Here is a 15,864-nt window from a genome sequence, read left to right as displayed (position 1 = left end):
TTGGGTATCTCCCTTAGCCACTTGCTTTTGACTCAACAGTGGATCATGGCGGACTCCTGCCAAGTGTTCTGGCATGCATGCCAGTGAGCTATTTATCAAGGGTTTAATCTCTGGCTCCTGCCAGTGTGCAGCCAGAGGCTGCTCCACCCGGGATGATTAAACAGAGGCTTGCATTATCTGATGCCTTTCAGAGGCAATTTTATAGCATCTGTAGGTATTACCCAGACTAGCAAGGATCAAGTGCAGGACATGGAAGGAAGTGGAGCAAGAAGCTTAGGAGGGCTCACTTCATTGTGGGTTAGAATCAATTCAGGGCTTGTTAAGGTGTTGGGCAGACAACACTGCATAAAATCCTCTACTTATGCCGAGAGCAGGTACAGCCAGGCTAAGATCTACCCCAACACACTGCCTTGCCAATGACCCTCAGCCCTATTCCACAGACAGCAGGGACAGGGGAAAAAAACCAAACCAAAACAAAAACTCCGAACGACTCATACTGAGTGCGCCAAGACTCAGGTCCTGTCTACATGGGAAAGTCGACCGGTTTGATTTATGATGCGTTTTTAAAGTGGGTGCAACCCTCTCATGCAGAATTAGGAATTAATTTGAGCTATTCAAGGTTGGCACTAGTTTAAAAGTCACACCATCAGTGAAGCTGGTGCAGCTTTCTCTTGGAGACCAAGCCTTAGCTGAACGAGGTCACTTGACTCGGTGGCAAGCGACTGTGCTGGTGTAGAGGAAATCAAGCCTGCACAGTGACTTTGGAAACCCCTGCTTCCACCTTTCAGCACTGGAGACCAGGTTCTCCAAAAGAACACACTTCCCCTGGGTGGAGAAGGAGCTCATTTCTCCCTTCCATGTAGTTTTGCTGAAGACCACGAATACTCAGTGCAGACAGCTCTCTTCGTACTGGGCAAGAGGTCAGGTGCTGCAACAGCTACGAGTAAGTGGGGGAGAGGGAAGCTGGAGACTGCAAGAACCAGATCCCCAGGGAGAGCACTGCAGAGCTAATGCTTGGGGCACTGTCAGGCAGTGCAAGGTAAGTATTCCAATTCCCCTCAACCTCCTGCCTCAACGAACGCTCTCTTGACAGGGACAATGAGAAATGCTCCTTCCGTACATACCTGGGAGGGCATGACCTCAGCGTTGGTGCCACATATCTTCACCCCGGCATAGATGCATGCCTTGTAGTGGGATTCGACAATATCTCGTCCGTACACCTTGTCTGCTCCAACCCCACAGTAATAAGGCCCTAGAAGGAAGACACCACGTCACCAACCAAGTCAAGCTCAAGGGAGGAGCAGTGACTCTTCATTTCCCATCCCACAAGCTTATCTTCCAGCGTGCATTTAGAACTCAGATGTTCTCAGAGCTCTCCTTCCTGCACAAGAACCCTAATAACCACAGAGATGCAATGGCTTCTCCAGCTTGGCTCCACACTGAGCTGAAGGGACTTCATCTAGGAGCAAGAGCAGTTCAATCCCTCTGGCACATCCAGTTGTTGGCCTCAGCTGAGATTTGCCAGAAACGTGACCAACTGAAAGGGCTGTTCTGTTGTGTGGACACCTGCCCATCCTGTGGGAAAGGTATTGAAACCAAAAGCTGCTCCACGTGAGAGCTGTTCAGTGGACATGACCAGCGAGGGGACTGATTGGAACAGCAGCTAGGAAGTGCAATGCTCCATAATCCATTCTCAACACTCTGGGCCATTTATTCTCTGGCAGTTCCCCAGTATTCCCACAGTAAACTTGGATGAAGCGTCAATTTCCCCATAAACCTCATTTATCCTCTAGCTATTGTATTCCTTAGTACTTAAAGTTCCAGCAGAGAGACTGCACAAGCTAACTGATCCCAATTAAATGGAGCATTTCCCATTGTGGGGGTGGCAGGAAGAAAGGAAGTGAAGAACTGCTCCATTACAATGAAATCCACCCCTAACGCTAAGGCTGGCTTTCTGAGATTGTTCTGACAGCTAACATTGCCTGTGTTTATTGCAACAAACTTGGAACCTGAATGAGTGTTAACCTGCTGCAGTTTGCTACAGGTTTTCCTCCTTCAAAGGAGGCAGTTAGCTCTGCAGTACAAACTTGGAGGGAAAAAGGAGATGTTGAGAAAAAAAATCCCACTTAGGGGATCTTAAAGAAAAGAAGAAAACCCTCTAGCGTCACTACTCCCACTCAATCCAGTCTAGGCAGCCGAACCAGTTTGTGTGCAGGGGGTGGGGGAATTTGCTGGAATGCCCAGCCTTCACACGACCAGTCTTTACATTAATAACCACCTGCAGATTTTTTTCCCCAACCAAGTTCTCAAACCCTTGACAAACAAGTTCTAGGATGGAAAAATTTGTGTAATCTCAGGCAGTGTCAGGCGAGTGGTACCACTGCAGGTCACGTTACCTGCAGGGCATGCAACGCACAGGTGTGCCACTGGTACTTAGTTGAACTTGGCACAATGCTGCCTGTAATTTAAGTTTCAGGAAAAAGCACCCATTTGCCCGAGAGCGGTAATTGGTAGGGTGATTTGGCCAAGAAGCCCATGGCTGGATCAACACCTTCAGAAGGAGTTCTGGCTGTTTGAAGTGAGAACAGCAGCTGAATTAAGCTAGCCACAGTCATCCACCCACCAGTGTCACTTGGGATGTGGGGATGCAAGAGCTTTTTTGCTTGGCTTCACTCACTCAGCAAGTTAAAACAGTCTTGGATGCAGATCCTGTCATGAAAACTGCACTGGGGATGGCAGGGTATGTGTGTGGGGAAAAGAGACCTGCACCCACACAGAATACGAAGCTCTGCTCACATGGTTCTCATTGCAGGATTGGAGCCCTAGTCATGAACTGCACAGGGCTCAGCACGGATCCTGTGAGGCGCCGAGTGCCTTTCACTGCCATAGATGTCAAATGGGAACTGCACCTCGTGAAGTCAGTCCTTTCATCGTAGAAGAGATACAGGAGTTGGGTAGCACTGTGCTAGCTACAAGAAGTCTGGGAATACTAGTAGGAGGAGGGCATTCAGAGGAAGGAGAGTCTAGCTCTTACCTTGTGGACCTGGGAACCCATTATCAGGCCAGCCATACGGATGTCCATTGATCCCCAGCAATGTGTACTCTTGCTCCATTCCAAACCAAGGGTGGCTGTCCTTAACCAAGTCCATGATTTTTTTACAAGTGTTCCTCAAGTTAGTTTCTGTAGAGAAGAGAAATTCCTTAATTAGACCTGGAACCCTAACCTGAGGATCAGACCCCTCCAGCATTTCATTCAGCCCATCACTTGAGGGCCTTTCTTACTGGGAAAGACACCAGTTGGCACTTCTCCTTGCATAGCCCTCTATGAGCTATAGAGGGTTCTCCTCCAGCCAGCCTCTCTGTTGGGAATCTGCGACCAATATTGTCGTTACGAATTCATGACACCGTATTGGTTTACATGGCAACAGTCTTGTCTCAAAGATAGGACTAGGACAGCCCTGGCTGTGGAAAAGCTGGGCTGAGAGGTTGATAAATCCAGACCAACACAAGATGTGGTCAACAGCAGGAAAGGGAATAAGGAAAGTAACTTGTTACACAGGGTCATCTCCCTCCATCGCTGAATAAAATGTTCTCTGCTCACCCACCATTTGCTTTAGCATTGGAGGAAGACAACAGTGCTTGATTTCAAAGGGTGTGTAATTTTATATACCAAGTGCAAATTTAACCCATTAAAATAGATGCAACAATCCACAAATGTCTAAGTAGCCATATGCCCTGATGTCTCCTGCCTATCCCATCACCACAGTATCTGGCCAAGTATGTATGGATTTAGACTGCCACTAGTGGTAGGCAAGTAGTCTTCCCATTTTAGATGGATAGTCCCCGACACAGAAGAAGGCCATCTTCCCACCCTAGGCACGTGTCCCCAGCCAAGCTTTCCTGAGCTCTCTTCCCACCTCACTGCCCCTTATGTTCTGGGCAAGCATTCAAGTTGGCTGACAGCTTGCAAGAGCTGACTGAGTGCCAGGTCTAGTCTATCTGACTTTTTCCCCCATGGGAGTGGCATAGAAGCCCATCAGAACAGTCCCGAAGATACTGTTGGCCCAAGAGAGACCTGGAACGGAAGAATCCAGGTAAAGGGGAGAAGAAGGAAATGAAATAACAGGTTTTCCCTGTCACAGAAAATGGCACCCTGCAGGCAATAAGTTGCAATTTTACCTACAGTGCTCATTGAAGAGACTCAAGTGCTGCTGCGACATAAACCCCAGGGATGTGTAAATAATGACAAAGCATCAGCAACAGTTTCTTTTAAAGGTCACACTTAGAACCTTTATATGGTAGAGAGAAAAATGAAGAGACCTCTAACCATGCAAGCTGGGCACCTTCAGAGAAAAGTCAGTTCGGGGACTGGCACTCACTGGGTACTAGGTAAGTGCCAAGTGTTGAGAAACACTGGCTGCCATATTCCCCATTGAATCTCTTTAGCTCTACCAGGATCATGAACATGGTACAATAGATGCATTTAAACAAGCTTCAGAAACCGAGATATTGTCTCCTGAAGCTCTTACTGGGGGAGAATCTGGCTCCACTTCAGCCCCAAAATGCTTTAAAGATACAATTGAGCCCCAGACTAGCTGCTAGGAATCAGCTGATTCCTTTATCTGTAGAGGATGGTTGGCTAATTTAATTAAACAAAATATTATAACCACAGGAAATTTGTAGTGCATGACAGGACCTTTCTTGGTACTTTTGCCAGAAAAGCACTGCCTCCATTCGTCAAGCCAAATGCCCCTTGATTCAAGTTATAAGGAATGTCTCATATGCTTAAATTATTGGTGATTGACAAATCTATTCACCCATATTACTTTAAACACAGTAACATGGATAACCTCCCTGTTTGACAGAATACAGCCAAGTGCATGGATTTAAATACTTTGATTACTTTAAGCCATAAATTCAGTCATCTGAGATTACAACAGTTGCCCCTCAGAGCTGTATTACTGTTTGATAGGTGTCCCTAGCCTCTGTTTGCCAGAAGCTGGGAATGGATCACTTGATGATTACCTTATGTATGTTACAAGAACTAACTTAAAGAGCCCACCAATACAAATTTATAAGTAGAGACCCAGGACTGAGCTTTCCATCTACATCAAGACTGCACACTGTTATTAGACTGGTGTCTCAAAAAGTAGGGCAATTCTTGAAGAAAGCCTTTGTCAGAATAGAACACAATAATTATTTTTAAAAGTCCAGAAGTCAGGCTTTAGACTACAGTACTTCACACAAAAAAGTGAAACGTCAGAGTTTGTGTTTTTGTAACCAACCAACCCACCCTATCTTGGGCCACCACATCCCTTAGACCTCCATCCCAGAGAAAGCTTTGCATATTGACATGTGGTCCCCCACATGTAGGGGATCACCTGACCTGCCTTTGCCCTCACTGGAGCCAGGAGACTCCTCATTCATAACTACACCTCATTCATGCTCAACAATGATCCGAGATCACTTTAGACAAGGTCAGGAATCAGTTTCTCCACAATCATCCTGAACATGCAGGCCCGATTCCTGCTGTGTGCCTGACAGGTCACTGTAGGCCAGGATCAAGGCTACAGCTATATCATAGGAGAGAAGATCAAACTGCGGGAAGTCAGAGAAGCAACACACAAAATGCAGATTTCCTTTCTCAAAGCAACTAGTGGAGCTTTCCAGCGACAAGGGGAAAGGGAGTGAGTGTGGGGTGCGGAACTAAGGTACCAGATACCTTAACTGAGCTTTGCTTACTGGCATACAAGTTTTTATTTAAAATACACAATCATTTCTATGTTTTTAAACCTTAACTGCCAAGTTTCTGTCTTAATGTTCAATATGCTACGTTCTAGTAATCTGGTAACAGTAAGTACAATCTCCCTGAATATATTTGGGAATACAGGTTAAAATTACTTGGTGCTGGCCTGGTCTACGAGGCGTGCGGTGACCTCTGAGAACAGATGCAAGCGGTGACCTCTGCCGACAGATGCAAGCAGAACATTAGCTACTTTTTGACTACTCAATAGAATTCTCCTGTCCTTCCAACACTGGGTTCCTGCAGATAACCAGCACCAGCTACGGGGTTTTTGCATGCCTAGGTTAATTGCAAAAGACACTCACCACTTATAGCTCAGTCACTGAGTAGCACATGATCATTCACAACTTCCCACTGACTTCAAGTGGCATTGTGGGCGCTCAGCACTTCTGACAAGGAGGCCCTAATATTTTGATGCCCATGGCACTTAGCTGGTGTGTCTGTTTGGTAACACACTGGCTCTGGTAACAACCAGTTTAGGGCAGTGTAGACAGATAGGAACTTCACCTGCATGTTTTCTGTTGTATTTCAGGACCTCACACAACACTAGCTTGTTAGGGTCCAGACAGAAGGGGTCTCGGAACATCTTGACTGGTATCAAGAACATATCGCTGTTGGAGCCTTCTGCTTGGTCTGTACTGGATCCATCAAAATTCCATTCTGGGACATCTGGGAGCGAGAGGAAAAGGAAAAATTGCTAAGATTAAAAAAATCCCTCAATTTGATCATGTTAAATGTTCAAGAATTTTAAGAAGAGATCAATCAAGAACCCAAGGAGGATATACTCCGCAACATGCCACTGAAAACTGCTTCAAAAGGAAATCCAGGAAGCTTTGGACTCTCTTGTATCCACATAAAGCCCAGTCCCACAGCTACTACTCCCATCACTGACCATGAAGGAGACAAAAATCCAGCAACAGCCATCGGTGCTGGAACTAGGGGTGCAGCAGCAACCCCTCATTTGAAGCAGTTTCCATCGTTTATAGGGTTTAGTTTTATATAATGACTTTCAGCAAGCACCCCACTTTAATTCCCCTTAACCACTTTGATGGTTCAAACAAGATACTAGATTTAGGCTTCAAACAGTTCACTGCATTTTTAGTGAGCAGCATGCCAGACAGGGTTAACATCTCCATTCCAGCCTCAGAGGTGCCTCCAGAATTAGAGGTTTGGCCTCCAGGCCTTTGGCTCTGTGTCCACAGCACCTAGCCAAATCCCATTACAAGCCACTTTTGATGGAATCCCATTTAAACATGTTTCTTGGAAATGAGCCCTGCTCTTAAGAGGTAAGAATGCTGCCCCCTCACCATCCTAGCATTGATGACAGAGAGATTAGGGATAGCAAACACGATCATCCTGGAGAAGGCTGGCTATTTACCGTACCACCTTATATAACCTTGTGATAACATCCACAACCCTGTTAATTTACCTTGCATAATCGGCAGGGGGAAAAGTTCTGTGCATTATGCTACCAAATAAATCAAACAAACATACAGCAGCTCCTCATATAATGTTACTACTGTTACAGGCCTTGCATCTAAAACTCTTGGCTTCTATATTTTGCTCCATTTACAGACACAAGAGGGTGACTACTCCAAACAGCCAACAGGCCCAGCTTTACCTTCTATGCACTTTGGTTCCTGATCCATGGTTCGAGTTTTACAGCGGACGCCTTCTCCAGTGCCGTCAATCCATACATAGGTCACCAGGACCCTGCCCCCTTGGGGAAGCCTCATGTACTGGTCCCTGACCATCTTGTTCAGCTTGGAACTGTGAGACACAGACATGTTGATGGATCTAGAGAACGGAGGAGAACAAAAAAAACAAAACAAAACACAGTCCCAGTTATAGATCCCATTCTAGAACAAAAAGTGTCCTGTCGCCCCAGGGAGAGCAGGAAAAACTCTCCGGGGCTGGGGCTGACAGCCCCCATGGCTCACTCCTTCTCAGTGAGCAGGCAACTTATTTCTTATCACAGTGGTAAGAGAGTCTGGGGCCATGCGCAGTTCTATGATCTTGTGCCACTTCCTTTCCAGGGCAGGATGAAGCTTTGGCGCCCCTTTTTTTTTAAAAAAAATAAAATAAAATAAAATAAAAATCATATTTATATGTCCTAAGTGGGGAAGGATTGAACAGGAAACCTGGAGCAGTTCCACCAGCCCATTAAGAGACAAAAGGCCACCCCACCAATAGGGCTACTCCCTGCAGACTTGGGGCGCGATCCAGCCCTCCGCAAAGCGACGGTCCTGCCCCAAAGGGGCGGCCTTGGGGAGAACAACCGGCGCGGCGGGCAAAGGGCCCTTCGCAGCCGAAAGCGACGCCAGTCCGCGGCCCGGGACACCGCAACAGCCCCGCGTGGGGCACGGTTGCGGCGGCGCCGGTGTTGCCGCTCACACACGGACACACGGACACACACGCACGGACACACACACACACACGCACGGACACACACACGGACACACACGCACACACGCACGGACACACACACACACACGCACGGACACACACGCACACACGCACGGACACACACACACACACGCACGGACACACACACACACACGCACGGACACACACACACGCACGGACACACACGCACGCACGGACACACACGCACGCACGGACACGGACACACACGCACGGACACACGCACACACGCACGGACACACGCACACACGCACGGACACACACACGGACACACACGCACGGACACACACACGGACACACACACGCAGCGGTTCCAGGCGGCTTCCCCGGCGTGCGTGAAGTTGGCTCGGGGTCCCGGGGGCGCCCCTCAGCGTGGGGAGCGGGCCGGGGCTCCCGAGGCGCTGCAGCCCGGGGGCCGCCGGGGCTCCCCCCACTCGCAAGGGCGGCGCGGGGGTGCAGAACCGGGGCCGGCGCGCAGGAGAAGGGACGTTTCCCCCCCCCCCGGGCAGGGCGCCGCGTCGCGTCCTCGGCGGGGGGGGGGGGGGCCGAGCGCGGAGCCGCCGGCCCCGGGCCAAGGGCGCACGTGGGCCGCCCCCCACTCCGCGCCCCCCACTCACCATCCCCGGCCGCGCAGACGCAGGAGCCCGGCCGCCGCCGCCGCCGCCGCCGCTTCTTATAGGCGCCCCGGCCGGGCAGCGTGGGGCGGCCGCTTCCCGGCTGATGCAATAGCCGGCCCAGGGCTGCCTCCCTTCGCCCCGCCCCAGCGAGGCGCCCCCGGGGCTGGCCCCACGGGCTGGCGGGGAGGCTAATCCAGGGGGCTCATTTCCAGCAGTGAACAAGAATATCAGAGGAACGGGGGGGAGAAATACCCTGGGGAAATAGCTTTACTCTGTGCAATGACCCATCCGCTCCCAGGCTCTATTCAAGCCTCAGTTAATTGTATCCAGTTTGCAAATTAATTCCAATTCAGCAGTCTCTCGTTGGAGTCTGGTTTTGAAGCTTTTTTGTTGAAGAAGGATAGCCACTCTTGGGTCTGTGATCGAGTGACCAGAGAGATTGAAGTGTTCTCCAACTGGTTTTTGAATGTTGTAATTCTTGACGTCTGATTTGTGTCCATTCATTCTTTTACGTAGAGACTGTCCAGTTTGGCCAATGTACATGGCAGAGGGGCATTGCTGGCACATGATGGCATATATCACATTGGTAGATGCGCAGGTGAATGAGCCTCTGATAGTGTGGCTGATGTGATTAGGCCCTATGATGGTGTCCCCTGAATAGATATGTGGACAGAGTTGGCAACGGGCTTTGTTGCAAGGATAGGTTCCTGGGTTAGTGGTTCTGTTGTGTGGTGTGTGGTTGCTGGTGAGTATTTGCTTCAGGTTGGGGGGCTGTCTGTAAGCAAGGACTGGCCTGTCTCCCAAGATCTGTGAGAGTGATGGGTCGTCCTTCAGGATGGGTTGTAGATCCTTGATGATGCGTTGGAGAGGTTTTAGTTGGGGGCTGAAGGTGACGGCTAGTGGCGTTCTGTGGTTTTCTTTGTTGGGCCTGTCCTGTAGTAGGTGACTTCTGGGTACTCTTCTGGCTCTGTCAATCTGTTTCTTCACTTCAGCAGGTGGGTATTGTAGTTGTAGGAATGCATGATAGAGATCTTGTAGGTGTTTGTCTCTGTCTGAGGGGTTGGAGCAAATGCGGTTATATCGTAGAGCTTGGCTGTAGACAATGGATCGTGTGGTATGATCTGGATGAAAGCTAGAGGCATGTAGGTAGGAATAGCGGTCAGTAGGTTTCCGATATAGGGTGGTGTTTATGTGACCATCGCTTATTAGCACTGTAGTGTCCAGGAAGTGGATCTCTTGTGTGGACTGGTCCAGGCTGAGGTTGATGGTGGGATGGAAATTGTTGAAATCATGGTGGAATTCCTCAAGGGCTTCTTTTCCATGGGTCCAGATGATGAAGATGTCATCAATGTAGCGCAAGTAGAGTAGGGGCATTAGGGGACGAGAGCTGAGGAAGCGTTGTTCTAAGTCAGCCATAAAAATGTTGGCATACTGTGGGGCCATGCGGGTACCCATCGCAGTGCTGCTGACTTGAAGGTATACATTGTCCCCAAATGTGAAATAGTTATGGGTGAGGACAAAGTCACAAAGTTCTGCCACCAGGTTAGCCGTGACATTATCAGGGATACTGTTCCTGATGGCTTGTAGTCCATCTTTGTGTGGAATGTTGGTGTAGAGGCTTCTACATCCATAGTGGCCAGGATGGTGTTTTTAGGAAGATCACCAATGGACTGTAGTTTCCTCAGGAAGTCAATGGTGTCTTGAAGATAGCTGGGAGTGCTGGTAGCTAGTAGTAATATGTCCTTTGTTCACAATCTCCACTTTGAACATGCTTTTCAGGATCAGTTCTAGCATTGGCTGGGTCTCGGGTTGGTAGGAGCATGGATGGACCTTAGAACTAGGAAATAGTAGAAGCAGCTGGAGAAATGATTGAATGGGTCTGCTTGAAAAGAAGCTTGCCCTTTTAAAGCTTTTTCTTTTAAAAACAAAAATACAGATGAGACTGATGTAACCTGAAGCATTTAGCAAATTCCCAGTTCCGTCACAGTGGTATAAACCAATAGGTGACACCGGAGGATGAAATGGCAATGTTGGCCAGAGCTCTGCCCACCTATGGCACCAAAACGAGATGCCCTGCACAGTAACTTGTGTGCGGCTTTCTGTAACAGGAGCAGCCCACTTGGATGAAAGCTTTGATCAGTACTGAAATGTCTAAGAATACTGACATTTAGCAAAAAGAAAAGGAGTACTTGTGGCACCTTAGAGACTAACAAATTTATTAGAGCATAAGCTTTCGTGAGCTACAGCTCACTTCATCAGATGCATCTGATGAAGTGAGCTGTAGCTCACGAAAGCTTATGCTCTAATAAATTTGTTAGTCTCTAAGGTGCCACAAGTACTCCTTTTCTTTTTGCGAATACAGACTAACACGGCTGCTACTCTGAAACCTGTGACATTTAGCATCAATCAATCAAAAAAAAGAAAAAAAACAAAAAAACAAAAGACCTGCGGCAGTAAGTCTCGGAGCCCAGATCTGCAGACTTGAGGTTGGTACTAAAAATAGCCATGTGGACGTTCTGTTTGGGTTCAGATATCCATCTCCCTCACTGGTTTTCAGAGCCCAAATGGGAACATCCAGCTGATTTTTAATGCCCCAGTGCAGGGGTGGCCAACCTGAGCCTGAGAAGGAGCCAGAATTTACTAATGTACATTGCCAAAGAGCCACAGTAATATGTCAGCAGCCCCCTAATCAGCTCCCCCCCCCAGTGCTTCCTGCCCACAGGCAGCCCCCCTGATCAGCACCTCTGCATCAGCTGTTTTGTGGTGTGCAGGAAGCTCTGTGGGGGAGGAGCGAGGGCACAGCCAGCTCAGGGAAGGGGGTGGGAAGGGGTGGAGTGGGGGCAGGGCCTGTGGCAGAGCCAGGGGTTGAGCAGTGAGCACCCCCTGGCCCATTGGAAAGTTGGCGCCTGTAGTTCCAGCCCCAGAGTCGGTGCCTAGACAAGAAGCTGCATATTAACCTCTGAAGAGCCGCAGGTTAGCCACCCCTGCCCTAGTGCAAACCCAAGTCAATAGATCTAGGCTCTGAGACTTGCTGCCATAGTTTTTTTTGTTTTTTTGGTGCACTATGGACAACCCTAATGAGGCCCCTGCGTCATGACTGATACAATTGGGGAAGTTCACATCTTCTCTGGGCTACTATTTCAGGCTGGCGGCAGACAGCCTTCAGACCATTACCCGAAGTTATATCTTTAGAATCAAAGGCACCAGGGACAGTTTTTCTTAAAATGCACAACAAAAACTTAGAGTCAACTAGAGTAAAAGAGTGACAGCTGTTAGGGAAAAGTACTGGCTAGCAGAGCACTGCAAACTTGCCATATTCACCCTCAAGCATATGGGCACCATTTATAAGTTAAAACTGGACACTTAGTTCAGGCCCCATGCAAAGAATAAAATAGGGGGGTTTACACACACAAGTTAAGCATTGGTTTAATTTAAGTGCATTCACAAACCAACTTAGTTGAACAAGTGTGTAGCAGGAAGGTCTGGGTCATGGCCTTACAGGTTCTGCCGGTCTAGTCCTCCCAGAGAGGACCCAGCTGTGGCCTCAATTACTGCCCATGCTTTGATTGATCTCCCAGAGTTCATCACTACAAAGGCGCGGTGGGGGGAGGGCAAAGTAGGGGGACCCAGGCCCACTCACTTCACCTTATCCTGAACCAGGAGTGTCTCAAAGTCTCCAGCTCAGTTATTGAGCAACCCCAAATTACCGATCTGGAGCTCCTCAATTTGGGGCACATACAGCTCATTCCTCCTCTAGCCTATGGTACCAGTGTCCTTTTTAAGCTGTTCCTCCACTGGGAATATGCCCTGAACCTGTTGAGGGGTGAGGCCTCCCCATCCTCATTCAACATGGGGCCTGCCGACCCCATCACAAGGTACAACCCCTGTGTAAATGATTATTTCAGTGCAAGAGTGGCTTCCTGCAGTTTAGCTTCAGTCAATTCCTCTAAATCGATTGAAGTTAAACAGAGAATCCTCTTTTCACTCAAAAGAAGCCTGTCCACACAGGGATTTGCACCCGTTTAAATAAATTAGTTTAAAGAAAATCACATTGCAAATTAAATCTGTGCAGTTTGTATGCAGACCAGTCCCCAGTGAAGAGGGCCAGCTCTTGGAATTTTATCACGGGGCTTATGATATTTGGTGGGGTTTTGTTTTCTAAAAAAAGGCCCAGTTACTGGACTCATGGGATTACAGCCTGGTCTGCACTTAAAACGTAGGTTGACATAGCTATGGAGTTCAGGGGTGCGAAAAATCCATACCCTTGAGTATTGTTGCTATGCCGACCTAGCCCCTAGTGTGAGGTAGCTACACTGATGGAAAAATGCTTCCATTGACCTAGCTACAGTCTCTTGGGGAGGTAGAGTTCCTATAGGGATGGAAAAATCCTTTCCATCACTAGTCTGCGTCTACACTACGGGGTTACAGCTTTGCCACTGTAGCACCCATAGTATAGACATGGCCTACCTGGGACTCCCATCTTTAATTTAAAAATATAAATTCTAACCCTCATAGTTTCAGAGAAAAGCTTGATAACATAAAAGCTCAATCCCCCTTCCCCCAAAACAACCCAACAACAAAAAAACAAAACCCCAGCGGGCAAAGAAGGACCACCTCATCATTTTTTAAGTCACATGATTTTTGGGGCCTGAGTCAAAGACATTTGAATGAACTCACTTTAGTGAAACACCTCTAAGCCATTGCTTTTCCTTGACAAAAGCTCTAGCCACTAAGCACAAATTACCTCTTACTGCTATTGATGGGGAGGCAAATAGTAGAGAACTATAAAGCAACAATCCTGTTGTTTTTCCTTGGAAGGTGCTTTGATTGCCTACGATGATAAATGTTTAGAAACAAGCTGGGTGAGGTAATATATTTCTTGGGCCAATTTTAGATGAATGAGACACAGAAGCGTTTCTATTGCACAAGAACCAGGAAGTGTAGACAATGACCATAACAAAAGCAAACCTGATTAGTGTTTTAGCAAGACTGTACTCAAATGTGAGCCAAAAATCAACCCTGCTGTAAGCAAGGGCAACTTCATTGGAGTCATGCCCACTTACAAGGCTCAGATAACGAGAGAGCATGTAGGAGTGAGGGTTTGCAGAGGCCCTGAATGAAAGGCTGACTTATACTGCATCAGCAGTACTGCTGTGGTAACATTTGCACTGAGTTCTCCAATCTGAACTTAAAAAGAAAAGGAGTACTTGTGGCACCTTAGAGACTAACAAATTTATTAGAGCATAAGCTTTCGTGAGCTACAGCTCACTTCATCGGATGCATTTGTTAGTCTCTAAGGTGCCACAAGTACTCCTTTTCTTTTTGCGAATACAGACTAACACGGCTGCTACTCTGAAATCTGAACTTAGTTTCAGAACCTTATATCTTTTGAGGTGCATCAGTACATCTGTATTAACAAGGCTGCAGTCCATATGCAAATAGGCAAACTCCAGCGGGTTTTCTATCAAACCTGTGATTTGATTAAAAAAAAAAAACCAAACAAACCAGCCAATAAATACTGTTAGAGAGATTTCAACATTCCTGTGGTAGAGAATGTCCCAGGGACTCCCATCCTCTCTCTCTGTTCCAGATTAAATGTCCTGTTGGTATGAACTTTGGATAAGTCAGTCCTATTTGCATCAGTCGCCTTAGCTTGTTTATGGCACTCCCTGATTGGGAAACTTCCTTGTCTGATTCCTATGGTGCTTGTTATGTTGGAGATGGAGCAAAGCAGAAGCCGGAATACCAGAGTGAATGAAACAGACCCTGTGGCTGGCTACCCTCCAACACAGATCTCAGTGGGGAAGAACTTACGTTCTTAGGACTATCAAAGGAGAGGAGAAATGGGGGCATGCAGCCTCAAACACTTCTTAGACTCTGGGTTATCTGAAACAATGAAAATGGACAAGAAGTTTTAAAGATGAGAAGTTAGAGAATCCCCCAGTTTGCTGCCATTCCACATAGTCAGCAGTGTTAATACTAGACGTAGGGGTGGAGGGTTGGGGGAAGTTTCTCTGCCTGCCACCAATGAGCTTCTTCCCCTTCTATGAATACCGCTCAGTCACCTTTGGCCTAGATGGTTTATGGCTCAATCTTTCTTAAGAGGATTTTTTTTGGTCTTTGGAATGCACCAAATTCCACCCAACGTGTTATCTATAACCTCTGTATCTTATTCCACCTACTCATTCCCTTCTGCTTTGTCATCGCTTCATTGTGGCCAAAATCCTGTAAGGAGCTCTGTTGGTAATATAAAGGGAAGGGTAACCACCTTTCTGTATAAGGTGCTATAAAATCCCTCCTGGCCAGAGGCAACATCCTGTTATCTGTAAAGGGTTAAGAAGCTCAGCTAACCTGGCTGGCACCTGACCCAAAGGGCCAATAAGGGGACAAGATACTTTCAAAAGGGCGGGGTGGGGGGAAGGCTTTTGTTGTGCTCTTTGTTTACGGGGTTGTTCTCTCTTGGGACTGAGAGAGGCCAGACAGAAATCCATCTTCTCCAACCCATCCTAATCCAAGTCTCCAATATTGCAACCAGTAGAGGTAAACCAGGCAAGGCGGATTAGTTATCTTTTGTTTTATGTGAATTTTTCCTGTATTAAGAGGGAGGTTTATTCCTGTTTTCTGTAACTTTAAGGTTTTGCCCAGAAGGGGATCCTCTGTGTTTTGATTCTGAATACCCTGTAAAATATTTTCCATCCTGATTTTACAGAGATGATTTTTATCTTTTCTATTTTTTTTTTAAAACAAAATCCTTCTTTTAAGAACCTGACTGATTTTTCAGTTGTTCCAAGATCCAGGGGTTTGGGTCTTTGATGATTTTGTAACAAATTGGTTAGGATATTATTCTCAAGCCTCCCCAGGAAAGGGAGTGTTAGGGCTTGGGGGGATATTTTGGGGGAAGACGTCTCCAAGTGGTCTCTTTCCCTGTTCTTTGTTTAAAAACGCTTGGTGGTGGCAGCATACTGTTCAAGGACAAGGCAAAGTTTGTACCTTGGGGAAGTTTTTAACCTAAGCTGGTAA

At 47.4% G+C, this 15,864-nt stretch overlaps 1 protein-coding gene across 2 annotated transcripts in view; it reads right to left on the bottom strand.

The window, feature by feature from the left end:
* The window catches only part of LOC119844311 (glutamine synthetase), a 31,032-nt gene that overhangs the window by 1,804 nt on the left and 13,364 nt on the right, over positions 1–15,864 (bottom strand). Inside the window, exons 1-5 of one of the 2 annotated variants that reach the window (XM_038374975.2) lie at positions 8,845–8,991; positions 7,425–7,600; positions 6,311–6,472; positions 3,035–3,181; positions 1,125–1,252 (exon numbers count right to left, since the gene is read on the bottom strand). In XM_038374975.2, the coding sequence (XP_038230903.1) occupies positions 1,125–1,252; positions 3,035–3,181; positions 6,311–6,472; positions 7,425–7,590 (603 nt within the window). In that variant the 5' untranslated portion in view covers positions 7,591–7,600; positions 8,845–8,991. Of the gene's footprint in view, positions 1–1,124; positions 1,253–3,034; positions 3,182–6,310; positions 6,473–7,424; positions 7,601–8,844; positions 8,992–15,864 lie in introns of those variants that run through there. The other variant, XM_038374974.2, reaches the window with a different exon arrangement.

The sequence above is a fragment of the Dermochelys coriacea genome, chromosome 16 (genome assembly GCF_009764565.3).
Source record: "Dermochelys coriacea isolate rDerCor1 chromosome 16, rDerCor1.pri.v4, whole genome shotgun sequence".
NCBI classification, from domain to species: Eukaryota; Metazoa; Chordata; order Testudines; family Dermochelyidae; genus Dermochelys; species Dermochelys coriacea.
The sequence above is the reverse complement of the archived record's forward strand: the minus strand, read 5'-3'. Positions and strand labels throughout refer to the sequence as shown.